This window comes from Mustela lutreola, chromosome 4 (assembly GCF_030435805.1).
Source record: "Mustela lutreola isolate mMusLut2 chromosome 4, mMusLut2.pri, whole genome shotgun sequence".
NCBI lineage: Eukaryota > Metazoa > Chordata > Mammalia > Carnivora > Mustelidae > Mustela > Mustela lutreola.
In genome coordinates, this window is record NC_081293.1 from 187797327 (window position 1) to 187815016 (window position 17690).

The 17690-nt window shown below is 45.3% G+C and overlaps 1 protein-coding gene across 1 annotated transcript in view; it reads right to left on the reverse strand.

The window, feature by feature from the left end:
* The window catches only part of KIAA1549 (KIAA1549 ortholog), a 136884-nt gene that overhangs the window by 75923 nt on the left and 43271 nt on the right, over nucleotides 1–17690 (reverse strand). The window contains exons 2-5 of the mRNA XM_059172550.1: nucleotides 6951–9656; nucleotides 3771–3859; nucleotides 2364–2541; nucleotides 1281–1411 (exon numbers count right to left, since the gene is read on the reverse strand). Of these exons, the coding sequence (XP_059028533.1) occupies nucleotides 1281–1411; nucleotides 2364–2541; nucleotides 3771–3859; nucleotides 6951–9656 (3104 nt within the window). The remainder of the gene's footprint in view (nucleotides 1–1280; nucleotides 1412–2363; nucleotides 2542–3770; nucleotides 3860–6950; nucleotides 9657–17690) is intronic.

Consider the following 17690-nt stretch of genomic DNA (forward strand, 5'->3'; position numbering starts at 1 on the left):
ACCAACTTCATCCCCTGCCTGGGACCCAGTGCTCCAGGGAGTCCTCCCATCGGGAGACAGGGCGGATGTGGCTACAGACGCCACAGCTGAAGGGGTGAGCTGCCAAAATTAACAACCTGCCTCTTCACTCCTCATGGCGACTAACCAACAGTGTCCAGATAGTTTATGGAAAACTAGGAGCCCTAGCGCCAAGGACCAAGATCAACACAGAACAATGGCTTCGGAGAAAACACAAGGTGGGAACCGGAAGGCAACTTTTTAAACAAATGCTCGTTAATATCCTCAGAGACTTTCAAGGTGATATCGCATCACCAGTCAAGATAATCCTGCGTCTTTGCAGGAGAAATGAGAAAAGAGCCAAGAACAACAGAAAAAGGACAGTTGAAAGCAAAGTCAGCAGAGGGACTGAGAAACACGATGCACACAGCTGAAGACGAAATTAATGACTCAGGGAACAAAGTTTAGCACATGTGCAGGGGCGCCTAGGTGGCTCAGTGGGTTAAGGCTCTGCCTTCAGCTCAGGTCATGATCTCAGGGTCCTGGGATCGAGCTCCACATTGGGCTCTCTGCTCACCGGGGAGCCTGCTTCCCCCTCTCTGCCTGCCTCCCTGCCTACTTGTGATCTCTTTCTCTGTCAAATAAATAAACAAAACCTTAATAAATAAATAAATAAATAGTGTGCAAAAATGGGGAATTTAAAAAGAGATGGTATTACAAGAAAACATACGAATTACGAAAGGTGGCTCCAGGTACACAAAAATCTATTTGCTATAAAATCTAGAAAGAGAGAACAAAGAATACAGAGAAAAAATATCAAAGAAATATAACAACATCAGTGATTTCCATACAATACACACAAAACCTGTTCATCTAGAGTGGCTAGATTCTGGTTTGTAGAATGAAACACTACATTTCGTGGTACCCCATAACACGAAATACCAGTATGCTGAGGCACTCCCCCCATTTTGGGGGGGAGGGCTGAGTTAGGTTGATACTGTTCCTTCCTAGAACATTCCTGTGTTTCTGGCATATGCTCATCTCTGTCCAGCTCACCACATCTGAGCTCCGTGGTTATCCTGCTGCTCTGTAATCTTCAAGTACTTGCCTATTCACGCCCGTGAACTCCGTGCCCCAGAAAGAGATCGACCCTGATTCACGTGAACTGAATTTCTTCCATGAGATGAAATGAGGAAGAGTTAATTGTGCCCTCAACAAGACTGTGAAACAAGTTCCTCTTCAAAGGGCAAAGCTCCTTGTTCTGCATTCAGTGCTATTCTCACCTGCACGGTGAAATTATGCGTCCCCTGGTGGTGTTTTCTCACTTCAGAAAGAGCTATCATCAGGCCCTTCTCGATGTGCTGGGTGAAGTTGCAGAAGCCGGTATCCACACTCTGAGGCACGAACTGAAGAACTAAGAGACGGACAGCAGTCACAAGCCCATGAACCAGGTGCTGGCTTAGGGCTGAGGACGAGGAGGTGAAAAATACTATCTAACTCCGAGAACGCTCCCCCCAGCACAGGATTAAGTATGGAGACGGAGCAGTTAGCAGCCTCCCAGCAGGGAAACATACAAGGCAAACTGGCACCAAATGGATACATGCAAGTGAAGGTGACTTGTATCATGGAAAATGAAAAAAGGTAACAGCGGGAGCACCAAAAGATGCAACTGACAGAAACATTTCAAGTGGGAAGAGTGAACACACTCTCAATTCCTCAAAAAGCACGGTGGGGGGTGAGGGGCCGCCTGGGTGGCCCAGTGGGTTAAGCCTCTGCCTTCAGCTCAGGTCATGATCTCAGGGTCCTATGGGGCTCTCTGCTCACCAGGGAGCCGCTCCCCCTCTCTCTCTGCCTGCCTCTCTGCCTACTTGTGATCTCTCTGTGTCAAATAAATAAATAAAATCTGAAAAAAAAAAAAAAAAAAAGAAAAGAAAGAAACACACTGTGGGGGACAGACAGAACAATGGGAAAATGTCAATGGAAAAAAGAACAATGGGTAATTTTTCAGGCGTGGATATGTGTGTGAGAGTGTATTTAATAAGCTTCATCTCTTGGAGGAACAGGCTGAAATATTTATGGGTGGGCTGACATGATACCATATCAAAATAACGTGGGAGGAGGGCACGTAGGTGTCACAAGACAGACTCGGAGGTGAAAATTGTTGGAGCCATACGATGACTACGCAGGGGCTCATTCAAGTAATCTGTGCAATTTTGTATATGCTACAAGTTTTCTGTAATGATAAAGGCTTTTTAAAAATTTAAGTTAATTTTTTAAAATCCTCCCCCGATGTTTTAACGATGTAAAAAAGAAAAATAAAATTTTATATACAAATCAATCAAAACAACTATGCTCAGTTTTCTCACCCGTGTGAACTTGGAACCTGGACTCTGGCACAAGGAAGGAAGGTTTCACAGCCAGGATTAAAGGAGTCTGGTCACGGACAAGTTTACTGTTTATAAGTACATTTATCACTGATATTGCTGTGTAAACGAAAGGTCCAGATGTGACCAAGAAAGTGAAGTCAGCGAACAGTTCATAAACCTATGAAAATTAAAAAACACAAAAGACAGTAATTATCAAATTGAGAGGACTGTAACTCAAAATTAAAGGAAGTTGCATGAAGTAGAAAAATAACAGAGCAAGTGAGGTGAAAAACAGGTAGCTCTAAATGAAGAGGGAGGGCTGCAGAGACAATCCATTTTATTTTAGTTATCCATTTTGATCCCTTTTGCAGATCTGCCTGCCTTCTCAAAAACAGCACAGAAGGGACGCCTGGGTGGCTCAGTTGGTTAAGCAGCTGCCTTCGGCTCGGGTCATGATCCCAGCGTCCTGGGATCGAGTCCCACATCGGGCTCCTTGCTCAGCGGGGAGCCTGCTTCTCCCTCTGCCTCTGCCTGCCATTCTGTCTGCCTGTGCTCGCTCTCTCCACTTTTCTCTCTGATAAATAAATAAAATCTTTAAAAAAAAAAAAAAAAAACAGCACAGAATAACAAGAGCAAAGGCAGCAAGAAACAACAGCTGATAATAAGAACTGAGTAATGAATAATGGGGAACTCAATGTCGTTGTGTCTAATCCACATGTAGAGGAATACTTAATCTGCTGAGTAGGGCTGTCCAAAAGAAATCCATGAGCCCCCATATGCAATTTTTAAAATCTCTAGTAGCCACATTAATTTTATTTAACCCAAGACATCTGAAACAGCATTTCAACATGTGGCGATGTAAAAAAATTATTGAGATCGTTTACATTTCTTTTTTCATGCGGCCCTTGAAATCCTATGTCAGTGTTACACTCACAGCACATCTCAATTCAGACAAGCCCCTTTCATGTGCTTGGCAGCCACATGCAGGCCTAGAGTGGGGCTTTCTGACCTCATCAGGGAGAGGAGGAAGGAGGCATTTGTCCACTGAAAAACATACAGAAATCAATCTCTAGCCCACTGAGTGTACAGAAATGTGCATAAGCACTCACTCTAAAATATAATTAAAATTCAAATCCAAGTCCTTTCTTACAAATCAAAGGAAGCAAAATCATCACATCATCATGCCCAACTCTGGTTTTAGAGCCTTTTTGTTCCAATTCTGCCAACACACCCCTCCAGTGCACTACACCTGGCCTATGGTGGGATCAGGGCTTCCCTGACGAAGTGACGTTTGAGCAGCTATCCCAGAATGAGCAGGCGTTCACCAAGAGGAGGAAGGAGGAGAGAGCGAGCGTTCTAGAACCATGACAGGCCTTCAGACTGAGCTCCCGCGCCACAGGAACCCACCTTGAGCTCCACTGCACGGTTGAAGTGAATCCTCAGCACTTCTTTGATGGCCGTGATGATGTACTCGTGCACGGCTCTCCTGGCCAGCACTGCAAACCAAAGCCAACCACCAAACGCAGTTTAGTTTCATTACGAATAAGTGGACTGCACATTTCTGGGCCCCAAGGCAGTGCTCAGCCGAACTGTGACACAAGCTCTGAAAATCATTTTGTAAAATGAGGCCCAGACTACAAAAGAACAGAGGAACAGCAGTAGATCTGGACATTCCTGGGCTTTTTTTTTTTTTTTTTTTCCTCTTGGCTATGCCCCTGACAGTAAAACACAAAGTTTTAACTCTCAGCCATAATATTTTAAAAGGCTTTAAGATGTTACTCGGCAACACTAGATGACATCTTCCCCTATAAAATGAGGTCTCCTACCACAATTTTTCAATGCGATAAGGGAAGGGTTTTCACCACTAATAACAGGGCAGAAAAGATTTTCACAATCCTCGTGTATTAAAATTTTATGTAGGAAGTAAAATATTTCTTGTAACAAAGTCTAGCTATATTTAACTCTCCTTCCACATCTGAGAAATTCTATTTTAAAATGTGTAATGAGAGAGCCTCTTTCTCGGTATTTAGTAAACATGTCCTGCTGCTCCCCTTTCTTTTCCCTATTATTTTTTTCTTTTCTCTTCCAAGATCTCAGAAGTTAAACTTGGGGAAGGGAGAGACAGAATGGAGAATCAGAGACAGAAAAACCCAAAAGAGGAAAGGAGGAAGCACACATTGTAAGTAGCCCCATCTAAAGGGAGAACCAGCCACATACTACTCTCAATAGTCTGCACGGCCCACCATGAAAACCTACACCTTTTCTAGTTAATCTGAGTAAGACCTAAACTGTAACATCAGGATATGAGCACAAGGGTCTTTGGGGGAAAAGAGTCATCAGCAATAACTATCTTTTTCTCTAGGTATCTGGTATGGACCAGGAGAGGCAAGAGACCCCTGCCAAGGAGGCCAGGGTCAGGCAGGTCCTGGGTGGGAGCACAGCCTCACCCCTTAGAGGATCCACAGGATGAAGGGTTCTCCAAACAGCCCGCCACAGATCGACGGAGGGCTCTTACTTTCATGATACGGCTCCATAAAAAGAACCCTTTCAGAGGACAAGAGATCAACCCAACCCTCTCTCTCTGATAATTCTTAAAAATAAACCACGGCCAAATCCAAATGAAAATTCTAAATGAGGTGATTCTTCCTATGGCTCAAAGATAACCACTGAAAGCAAAAGACAGCATTCCTGTCCACTTAAAAATACAATGTAACAGTAGGGTTACTTATGTACAACTCCACATACTTAACAACTGAAGTGTACATTTACAGAGGGTGAATTTTACCCTAAAATTGCAAATACACGGATCTCTAACAAAGGACACCAAATTCATTAAATATATATCCTCTGCGACAGTTAATCAATGCTGTATCTATCTGATATTCTTAGAGATACTTCTAAAAATGTTTTCTAATTATTTGTAGAAAAATGTGAAAAGACGCATTATACCTCCAAGTATCACAAATGTCACGAAATCCAAGAAATAAAGAAGCTTTCAGTAGTTCTTTTAATAAGCTTCTTTTAACTGACCACTTCATAGTTACTATGTAGTAATTTTATAGAAAGGGAGAAAAGTATCGAATCTACCAGAAACTCTTCTCCCTCCTCTGGACTGCTGTTATATCACAGACAAAAGTTCACCACTTCCCCCAGCCTCATCCCATTATACTGTTGTTGGGCTGTCCGACCTCTCCACCTGTGTGCACACCTTCCACCAGGAGGACCCTTCCCTCCACCTCCAGACAACAGCCCTCTCGAGTGTGTACCTCCAATTCAATCCTTCCAAACCCATCCCTCATCATCCCAAAAGTCGCTCTTAGAGAATTCTCTCTCAACCATTCTCACCACAGCTCCCAAGAAAACATATCTTGTGTCTACCCTACTAGAATCTAAGTTCCTTGAAGGTCAGATCTGTGTCCTTCATCTAGATAACCCTTAGACCTTCTAAAGGCACTTGCACATACTGAGTGCTCCATAATTATTTGTCAAATGAATTGATAAATGGTACCTTATTTAGGGGAGGGAGGAAGTTAGGAGAGCAAAGGCTTCAGCTTCTCTGCACCAGCTCAGAGAGGGGAGGCACCACCATGATGGGCAGAGGAGGCATGGCCTACCTCACAGCACGACCTTCTTTTTCCTCAACTTACCTTTCCCTGTTCTTCTCCTTCTCTACTCCAGTCCATTCCTCCTTTACTTCTACCATCTTCTGTCTCCCTCCTTCATTTCTACCTTCCATTCCCACCAAAATCAACACAACAGAGCCAGGCTTGCAGATGCGTATGATACTGCATTCAAGTACATTACCAGGTCGTAAGACTTAACACGCAGCCTGTCATTCCTGATGAAGAACAAGCTGGAGAACGCGGCACAGCAGGCCACGGTCACTGGACCTATGCAGACATGACGTCAAACATGCTCTCATTTCGTTAGACTAAAGCAGCTGGGCAGGTACAAGGGAAGCTGCTGTTTGTCATCCTGTCACTTGGGCTGTGGACCAGGGCACAGATCAAAGTTTATAATTGAGATCAGACATTTAGCCGCTCCCTGTTTCTTTCTCGGATTCTCGGGATCTAAGTGACATTTCTAGGAACACGTAGGAGCAAAGTGCTCCTTCCTTTCAAGGAAAGAATAAGAAATTAGTAAGAAATTGTAGCAGTTGCCCTTACACATTTGCACAACTACCTGCTTAAATGAAACATGAAGGTTTTTGTTCTAACCATGCCATCTATGCATCTACCGGGATAGGAGTTTCAAAGACAAAGATCTTAGCAAACACTCCTAAGGCTCCATTTAAAACTTTTATTTGCTTCTTAACTTTATTTATTTTTATTTATTTTTTACTTTTTATTGATAACCCAACGAAATAGGCGGCACAATCATTCTTGTTTGATAGCTGAGGAAACCAAGAAGTAGAGCGACTAAGGGAGGACTATCCAGAGAACTCACAGGAGAAAGGTGAAGGGGTGAGGGTTCCCTGGGGCCAAAGCCCATGCTCTTTCCCATGATGCTCCACATCACAGAGGCATTCCATACAAGCACCTTAGAAAGATCACCCCAACCAAGAGGTGACTTGAAGCAAGGCCTTACCGGTCGTGATCAAATAGGCATCAGGAACTGTAATATCACACACATATGGCGGCTTGGTGGTTACCAGCGCTGGAGTGTCAACCATTGTTTCAGAAGTGGAGGTGGGCACAGGATGAAGGGATGTCGGCGGTCGTGCCGAACTGTTCTCCGGGGGGGTCTGACTCGCAGTGTCACCCCTGCTGCTCAGGGTGCTGTCAATAGTACGATCAGGGGCAACACTGGTGTTGGGTGAGTTCAGTTCCATGGTGGTGTTCACTGGTAAATCTGTGGGTGGGAATGACGGGCCCACAAACATTGGCTCTGTAGGGAGAGGGGAGGGGATCGCCTCAGGAGCCAAGGAGGATGCTGACCACAAGTACACATCAGTGACCAGGAGTGTGGGGCTAGGAAGGACTTTGGAGAAAGAGGGCAAGACAGGTGTGTGGTCACCCATAGCACTGACATCGTCACTGGGAGGTGCTGGAGTCGGAGACGGAAGGAGAGAAGATTCTGCTAAAATGGGTGTTGTAGGAAAAGCAGTCCAAGGTGTTGGTGAGTGAGTCCCAAGAGTCAGAATGTCAAGGGGGGGCTCAGAACTGGGGGGCACCGGCGTGGTGACCGCAGATTCACGGGCCATGAGCGACAACTCAAAAGAGAAGGAGGTAGTTGCAGTGAGGGCTGAGGTAAAGTGGGCACCGGGATCCGTCGGGGAAACCGTGGCTGCTTCAGAGAACTGGAGAGAGTCAGAAGGGAAGCCAGAGAGGAGCGACCCTTCAGAGTAGCCACGAAGGAACGTGAAGGTGCTTATGAGAAGGTCTGAACTCGGCCAGAGCTGGGAAGAGCCAGAGGCTGTGGAATTGGGAAGGGAAAGCGGCGTGGAGGGCCCGCGGGGAGCGTCCGACCAGGCCAGCGTCTCAGCCGAGGTGGAGAAGGCCTGAGCGGTGACGGCCGCCGGGTCGCCCGCGGGCGCCACAGACGGGGCGGACGGAGAGGCCAGCGCTTCTGAGGACGAGAGGGCCAGGCTGCTGAACTCCAGCGGCGGCGTTGAGAAAAAACCGGACGAGGACTCCAAAACCCCGCCAGTGTGGGGCGCGGAGAAGCTGCCAGGTTCGAGGTCAAGGAGCCGCGAGGGCCCCGCCGACAGGCCCGGGACGGAGGACGGGGAAGGACGTGCGTCTGCGGCCGCGGGCGGGCCTCGGTGCTGGTCGGCTGTGCCCGGGACGGAGGCGGCGGGGAGCGCGCTGCTGATGACCCAGGGGAGCCCAGATGCCCCGCTCGATGGCGACGGCGCTCCCGATGCTTCGGGGACAGGGGACCAGCCCGAGGGAGCAGGATTGAGCGAAACGGGCGTGGAGAGGTGGCCGCCGGCAAGAGGCACCCGGGTGGTCCCGACTCGCCCCACACCCCCCTCGGCGGCCGAGTTGCCCCCGGAGGGAGAGGAGAGGGCAACCACCGGCCGGGAGGGGAAAAGCGTATTGAATGGCTGGGGCTCCTCTTCGAATTCGAATTCGGAGAAGTCTGCCACTCCGCGGCTGGGCGGAGGGACGCCGCTGGCCTGCGGGGTGGTCACCGACAGGGTCTCGGCGCCGTCCCCCGAGCCCACGTCTTCCCGCTCCGGGAGGCTGGCTGACGCGACGGGCCGAGGCGACGCCACGCGGCAGGACACGCACCACGTGTAGGGTCTCCGAGACGACCCCGGGCTCAGGACCCCAGGGTCGTCCACGAGACTTGGGGCCACCGCCGCCTCACCCGGCAGCTCCGACGGCTCCCTGGAGCTGCCGGGAAGAAAGGGGTGAAAAGAAACATCGGCTGATTGGGGAGAAAAGGACACGGAGGCAGGAGGAAAAAGGGACAAAGCCGAATTGGGGCTGCCGCTGCTACAAGCCAGGGCTGTCCATGCCAGAGCCTCAGCAGGGTCTGTTCTAGAGAGGATGGTTCCTTGTAGACTGGGACTCGGAGCGGTGGTTGCCTCGGGGTATCTGTCGGTGCCTGTGGCCAGAAGATCCTCTGCAGACGGTGAGACCTCCGCCCAGGAGGTAAACGGCTGCCGAGGAAGGCTACTACCTAAGAGCAGAGGCCCTGCAGACAGAGAGTTGGAAAGAAGGGGTTCTGCCTCCCCCGTGCCTGAAGCCATGATCTCCGGCAAAGTCCTGCTTGCTGAGTGCCCATAAGCATCAGTAGGATAAAGCACCAAGTTCCTACTACGAGTTGGAAGTATGCCCCCAGATGTGGGAAAAGCTGACCGAAAATCACTGAAATGACTAGGGGATTCAGTGTACGTTGTTGGCTGTTGCACTGTATGTTGCCAGGCTGATGTCATCTGTTCGTCTCGTAAAGAAGTAATGGGTGAAGATGGAGTCGGCACTGGTGGGCTGAGCGGGAGATACTGGATCGGAGAAACAGCGCGGGAAGTGGTCCAGGGAGCTTCTGGCAAAAAGTTATCCATTTCATCGTCATCTCTGATCCCCGCGTTGCTCATCATCGACATATAATTGGCCGCCAAGATGCTGTGATCGGCTATACTTTGGGTCAGTGTTCCTTGGTTAAAAAAGATTGTATCAAAAATAGTGGCAGATGGAGAGGATATGACATGGAGAGAACTGCTTTGCTGGGACCCTGGGGCAGTTTCTGTTAAGGCCACGTGTGCAGTGCTGTGCACGGTGCTTTTCTTCATCATGAGCTCCGCAGAGGATAAAGAGAGGTTTTGCTGTTCCAGGAAGAGCTCATCTATAAGGGAAGTAAAAGCTGGGTTAGTTGCAAGGCAATCAAAGTCAAACTACCGACACTTTGTTTCAGATAGAAAAACAGACAACAAATATCCATTCAGTGTGAATATGCATAACTCACAATTAGAAGTTAAACAGCTAGCTGGGAGCCAGAAATTGCCAAAACTACAGTCACGGTAATATCTGCCAATATTCATAACCATGACCTCCACCTTTACTTAAGCTTATGTGTAAGAACCCATTGACGTTTTATTCTCTTACTTTCAAATGACACCACAGAATACCAGAAGTGGAGGAGGTTCTGGTACGCTGTCTAGTCCATTCTGTCTCATTTACCACACAAGAAAGAGAGTTCAGAGAAGGTAACTACATCAGTTACATGATCACCCAGACAGAGGTGGAGTGGAATCTCAATATAAGCCTGCCTTGATTCCCAAGCCCACGTTCCTGCTCTTCCACAAGAGCCAGCTGAAAACATGAGTAAGGAGCAAGAGACCATATAAAAATTGCCAGAAAGGCTTGAAAAAGAATTAAAAGAATATTTGGAAATGAAAAAATAAAGTGTGGGGGGGGGCTAGCTGGCTCAGTTGGAGAAGCATGCAACTCTTGATCTCAGGGTCGTGAGTTTGAGTCCCACATTGGATGCAGAGATTACTTAAATAAGTTTTAAAACTTTTATTGTTTTTTAAACATTTTATTTATTTATTTGACAGAGAATGTAAGAGAGCACAAGCAGGAAGAACAGCAGAGGGAGAAGCAGGTACCCTGCTGAGTAGGGAGCCTGATGCAAGGCTCGATTCCAGGACCCTGGGATCATGACCTAAGCCAAAGGCAGACACTTAACTGACTGAGCCACCCGGATGCCCCTAAATTTAAAACCTTTAAAAATATATATATAGCAGCTAAGATTTTGAAACTCAATATGCAATACAAAATAAACAGTGAATAGCAATTTAGACATAGCTAAAGAGAGAGTTAGTGAACTGGAAGATAAATCCAAAAATTACACAGTATGGAATACAGAGAAAGAGAAAGATGAGAATATTAAAAAGAGAAGTTAAGAAGCATGGAAGATATGGGGTGCCTGGGTGTCTCAGTCAGTTAAGCATCTGACCCTTGATCTCAGCTCGGGTCTTGATCTCGGGATTATGAGTTTGAGTCCCACTGGGCTCTGCATTGGGTGTGGAACCTACTTTAAAGAGAGAATATGCAAAAAAACAGCACTAAAAATTGTCCAAAATTAGTAAGAGACATCCTTCAATTCAGGAAGACAAAGAAATCCCAAGCCAGGAGAATTTTTTTAAAACCCATATCTAGGGGCACCTGGATGGCTCAGTCAGTTAAGTACCCAACTTTGATTTCAGCTCAGGTCATATCTCAGGGTTGTGAGATTGAACCCTGCGGCAGGCTCCACAGTGGGTGTGGAGTCTGCTTAGGATTCTCTCTCCCTCTCCCTCTGCCCTCCCACCAAAATAATAAATAAAGAAATACTCATATCTACACACATGATGATACTATAAGAACACCAAGGACAGAGAGAAACCGTAAATGAGTCAGAGGAAAGGACTGGCAATTACACCATCAGATAACTTCTTCCCAGAGCTAGGAGCCAAGTGACAGTGAAATAAAAATTTCAAAGTGTTAAGAGAAAATATCTGACATCTTAGATTTGAATAACCGACAATACTATTTGTTAAAATAGGGACATTTTTTGATAAACAGAAAGTGATTATACCAACTGAAGACCTTCAGTAGAGGGGCCTCTCTAAACAAGCATATACTTCAAAAGGAAAGGTAATTACCCCAGAAGGAAGATCGGAGAAGAATGAACAGAGGATAAATAAATGATAAAAATACAGCTAAATCTAAGCAAATACTGTGGGTATAAATGAACAATATTAGGTTAGATAATTTGTAAGGTTAAAAAACATACTACAGAATTTATATAGCTTACTATGATCCCACAGAAGCTGAAAGAGGGCATCCAGAGGTTGTGACTCGTTAGGAGAAATGGAAATCAAGATTAAGACCAAATTCTGTTAATCGATTTTATGTATATCCTCTAAAATTTGTACATGATATTTAGCTATATGTTTATTTAGACAAAAGATTTCTAACTGGTTCCATTAGCATTTGAAAGTCACAAACTTACACCAGATATAAGCTACTTATTTAAACAGGTCATACTCCTTTTTATGGAATGCGACTTTAAAAAATGAATAAAAGAAGGAAAGCATTTCTTAGAGATTTCAATACTATTAGGCATCTGTTGTCTTCCTTACAACCTTCCTTACAACCTAGCTCCAGGATATTTTGCCTATATACTTTACTATTTACCTATCACATTCCAAGCATAGGCCAAAAAGTAATCACAATGTTTCTCACAACCGCAGCCAAGTAAGTCACAGCTGGGTTTTTTTCCCCAGTAAAGGATAAACAGTTATAAATCTATTTATAATAATAAAAGTAATAAAATCAACATTCTGTCCACCTACATAACATATAGATTTCAAAGTTTTTCTAAGGACAAATCATTTTATGTGTGCTTTAAAACTCTGCTAAGATATAATTTATTTTGAAATAGAAGATCTGAAGAGAGAGCATGATCCCTTTTAAAATGAATCAGAAACATATTTGAAAATGCACCAGAAGACTACAAGAGATGAAACAGCAAAGAAAAGCAACAGTTTGGGGCTAAGTTATAAGCCCGAGTATCTGATGCAAGTTAGAATTCAATTCACTCTGTTTACAAAGGACATGGAAGAGGAAAAGCAAAGCGGCCAAAAAGATGAAAAATTCTCTCAGCGGTAAAAAAGAGGAACCAACACTTCCCACTAAGAACTGTGAGGTACGCCAAGCTGTGATGGGGTTTGTGGTTCTGGGGTTGTTTTTCTTTTTCCCCTGCTTTTTTGGCCAGGCCCCTGAAGAGAAAGAAACCAGCTCTGAAGAGACAGCAGCTGAGATGCCATGGGAATAACTTCTGCAGTTAATTCAGGAAGAGGTTAGAAAACCCAAGTGAGTCTCTCCCAGCAGAAAAGCCTTCATAGACTCTAATTTCAAGCCCTGGAGATCAATTTTCAAGCTCTAAAGCATTAGTTCACCTGAGCGAAAGGCTGTCTCTGTGCCAACAGAGAGAATGGCAGGGGGCTGGAGAGATACCCCTGCTTCTCAGACTCCATGTTCACAAATGGGGGGTGGGGGCAATAGGAGGGTCTTGATAACAGGCAGGTGCTGTCCCAGCAGGGCTGCGGTGGCACTGAGTTTCTGTGTCGCTCTCAGGCGGTGTCAGGTCTGCAGCCACCCTGAAGAGCCCGTGTTGAGGCACTCTCTCCCATGGAGACCAAGCCACACAGATGTACTAGGTGCCTACCTTGTACTTCGACCTGGCCTCCAATCTTGCCACGCTGTAGGTAACAGAGCTGGGCCTGTCCTACTGTCTGCAGACTCACAGGGCTTAGCAACTCACAAGGCAAACCCACAGAACGTACAACAGCAAGCACGAACCCTCAGGTATAAACTACAGACTTTGGATGACAAATGATTTGTCAACATAGATTCATGGTTTGTAACAAACATGCCGCTGGGTGGATGTTGATGGGGCGAGGGGGAGGCTATGCATGTGTGGGAGGTACAGAACATAGAGGAAATTACACCTTCTGCTCGATTTCGCCGTTCAGTGAACCTAAAACTGTTCTTTGAAAAAACAAATGCTTTTAAGAATCTCTTAGAAAGCTTTTTAGGATGTTTTTAGAAATCCACGAGGGAGATGCCCAATTGTCTCTAGGAACTTGTTGGTTTTACCCAAGCAAGATAATTTTGTTTTCTTGGTTTTAGTCATATTGTTCTATCTGGAAATCATCCCCAAATAGAGTGGTCGATCATGGAATTGTGGACTTCCCTACCTGAATGGGTCCTTTAAGACCAGAATTGATCCCATTATGTTGCAAAAGGAGGCTCAAAGAGTTTAAGCTGACTTGCTTAAAATAGCACCCAGGCCCGAGGCAGCCTTAGGAAGGCAGGTTCATAAAAGCCCAGTGACTGAAGGCGCCTCACACATCACAGCACCCTTACTCAAATCAGTCCATTTAATTACAATTGTTAGTAAAGAAATTATATTGGAAAACATGCCAAGTTATATGACATCATAAAGGAGCTGAGAGCATATATTATGATTCTGTGCTGCGGAAGCCCGTGCAGAGGCCTGCCTTCGGAGCTGTGAGGCCCCACATCCACCTGGGGACAGCTCACAGGTGCAGGCTCAGGTGCCAGGAGAACAACACATGCTGGGAGGGCTGGCCTCGGAAACCCAGGGGCAAAAACCTCTAAAGAGCTTTAATCCAAATAGAACCATTACTTTTGCTTCTTTGTGAAATTGTGGAATTTTCAAAGCATAGTGAGTCATCTCAACTCTGGGTGGAGGTTAACTCAACTACTAAACAAGGACCCCCTAGGGTTTCTAAGAATTAAAACAGAAAAGCAGATAGTTAAACTAGTACCCAGTTCAGTTGGTGTTTAGCAACTTTTATTCGTTTTGCAGGTCTCGGGTTACCCTGCAGCTTTTAGTGCCATTATTAAAATCATCCTCCGGGGTTGCCTGGGTGGCTCAGTCGGCTGGGCCTCTAACCCTTGATTTTGGCTTATGGCATGATCTCTGGGATCAGGATACTAAGCCCCACATGCAGCTCTGTGCTCCCTGGGGCAGTCTGCCTGGAATTCTCTTCCGCTCCCTCTGACCCTCCCCCTCCTTGCGCGCGCACGCTCCCTCGTGCACGCGCTCTCACTCGTGCTCTCTCTCTCTCTCTCTCTCTCTCTCTCTCTGTCTCTTTCTCTCTGTCTCTAGGATAAATCAGCAAATCTTTAAAACAAATACCATCCTCCCCCTGCCCATTTTTCTCCCTGGTTTAGAAAAAAGTATCTTCCTTCCCTTTCCCTTTTCCAAACCCAACCACATACTAATACCTTCTAAATTACTCTCTCTTCCAACTGGTACTGGTTTTATTATCAAATTATCAAGTACGTAAGAAATACTATTTATAAAAACATATTTGCCAAGTAGACAGACAATTATACAAAGAACATCCGAGTTCCTATCACCCAGTTTAAGAAAAAACAGATTGCCCTTTCCTCTGACACCCCCTGGGGACCCCTCTCCCCTTTCCCTTCCACCGAGAGAATCACTCTTGAACTCTGCCTTTCTCAAGTCTTGCTTTCCTTCTAGTCTTACCACATGTGTGTATCCCTGAAGAGTACATATTCTCTCGTTTCCTGTGTTTTCAAACTTCATCAAAATGAAATTATATTGCATGTGTTCTCCTGCAACTTATTTTTCACTCCATTTTTTTTAGATTCGTCCAAGTGTATTTTTTTCAGGTACTTATTCCCACTTCGACATGAATTCCATGGTATGAATATACTAAAATTAATGTATCTATCTATAGTTTTTTGTGTTTTTTTAAAAGATTATTTATGTATTTATTTGTCAGAGAGAGAGAGAGCACAGGCAGGCAGAGAGGCAGGCAGAGGCAGAAGGAGAAGCAGGCTCCCTGCCAAGCAAGGAGCCTGATGTGAGACTCGATCCCAGGACGCTGGGATCATGACCTGAGCCAAAGGCAGCGGCTTAACCAACTGAGCCGCCCAGGTGCCCCTATCTATCTATTGTTGGCGAACAGTTGGACTACTGTCTATTTTGTTAATACAATCATTTCTTATTTTTAAGATTTTATTTTTACTTTTTGATAGAGTGAGAGAGATAGAGCATGAGCAGGAGGGAGAAGAGGGGGAGAAAGAAGGAGAAGGAGACTCCCCACTGAACAGGAGCCCAAGGCAAGCCATAGTCCCAGGACTGTAGGATCATGAACTCAGCCAAAGGCAAATGCTTAACTAGTTGAGCCACCCAGGCGCCCATCTTTTTTTTTTTTTTTAAGTAGGCTGCATGCCGAGGGTATGGAGCTCCACGTGGAGCTTGAATTCACGACCCTGAGATCAAGACCTGAGCTGAGAGCAAGAGTCAGAATGCTATGGGGCACCTGGGTGACTCAGTGGGTTAAAGCCTCTGCCTTCAGCTCAGGTCATGATCTCAGGTCCTGGGATCGAGCCCCGCATTGGGCTCTCTGCTCAGCGGGGAGCCTGCTTCTCCCTCTCTCTGCCTCCCTCTCTGCCTACTTGTGATCTCTGTCAAATAAATAAATGAATAAAATCTCCAAAAAAAAGAGTCATATCTTAACTGAAGGAGCCACCCAGGCACCCCAAACATTTCTGACATGAACTTTCTTACTCATCTTTTGGTACATAAATGTATATATAAAATATAGATGTTCATATGAGTACATATGTGTACATGGATGTGTGTATTGTATATGTTAGTGTGTGTATACCTGTGTCTTAAGAACATGTGTGCATGTGTGCTATGTATGCATGCATGAGAAAAGAACTGCTGGACTGGGAGGGATTAGGTGGCTCAGTTGGTTAAGCATCTGACTTTGGCTCAGGTCATGATCTCAGGGTCCTGGGATCGAGTCCCATGTCAGGCCCCCTGCTCAGCAGGGAGTCTGTTTCTTCTTTTCTCTCTCCCTCTGCCCCTCCTCCTGCTCATGCTCTCTCTCTCAAATACATAAATAAAATATTTTTTAATATTTTCAATATTAATATATATTAATATTATATTTTTATATATTAATGTTTATATTGATTTTTTTATTAAAAAATGTTGGTCAAAAGAGATATTCACCTGAAATATGCCAAGTAATGATGCCAAGTAATCTTTCAATGTAGTTGAATCAGTTTATACTCCCACTCCTGGTTGCTACAAATTGTCATCAATACTTAGAGACTCCTATGGGGCGCCTGGGTGGCTCAGTGGGTTAAAGCCTCTGCCTTCAGCTCAGATCGATCCCAGGATCCTGGGATCGAGCCCCACATCGGGCTCTCTGCTCAGCAGGGAGCTTGCTTCCCCCCTCTCTCTCTCTGCCTGCCTCTCTGCATGCTTGTCATCTCTGTCAAATAAATAAATACAAATCTTTTAAAAAAAAAAATACTTAAAGACTCCTAGACATCCACATTTTTACTAATCTGGCTAGTGTGAAACCTTATAGTTTTAAGGTTTTTATTTGCATTTCCCTGATTATAATAGACTGAGCACCTTTTCCATATCTGTTAGCCATTCCTGTTGCCTCTTCTGGTGTCTTTTCAATTCTACTACCCATTTTGCTATGGGGTTATCTTTTTCTTTCTTTTTTTTTTTAAGTTTTTTTTTTTTTTTTTAAGATTTTATTTATTTATTTGTAAGAGAGAGAGAGAGTGAGAGCGAGCACAGGCAGACAGAGTGGAAGGCAGAGTCAGAGGGAGAAGCAGGCTCCCTGCGGAGCAAGTAGCCCGATGTGGGACTCGATCCCAGGACGCTGGGATCATGACCTGAGCCGAAGGCAGCTGCTTAACCAACTGAGCCACACAGGCGTCCCTAAGTTTTTATTTATTTATTTGACAGAGAAAAATCACAAGTAGGTGGAGAGGCAGGCAGAGAGAGAGAGAGAGAGAGAGGGAAGCAGGCTCCCCGCCGAGCAGAGAGCCCAATGCGGGACTCGATCCCAGGACCCCGAGATCATGACCTGAGCCGAAGGCAGCGGCTCAACCCACTGAGCAACCCAGGCGCCCCTGTCTTTTTCTTTCTGATTTAAAGGCATTCTTGATATCTTCTGGACACTAATCCTATGTCAGTTATAACTTCTCCCAGTTTTGTGGCTTGTTGTCTGACTCTCTTTATGTGGCCTTCTGATGAACAGAAGTTCTCAATTTTAATATGGTCAAATTCAACAATCTTTTCTGTTATTGCCTGAGGGTCACAGGCATTGCTCTTAAGGTATAAGAAATCCTTCCCTACATCAAAAAGCTTGACAAGGACACTAAAAAGAAATTTTAAAAAAATTTTTTTAAATTTAAAAAAAAAAAAAAAGAAAAAAAAAAGGCTTGACAATGGCCTTAGACTGTCTTCTCAAAGTTTTGAGGTTTTGCCTTTCCCAGCTAAAGCTACATGTGCCTG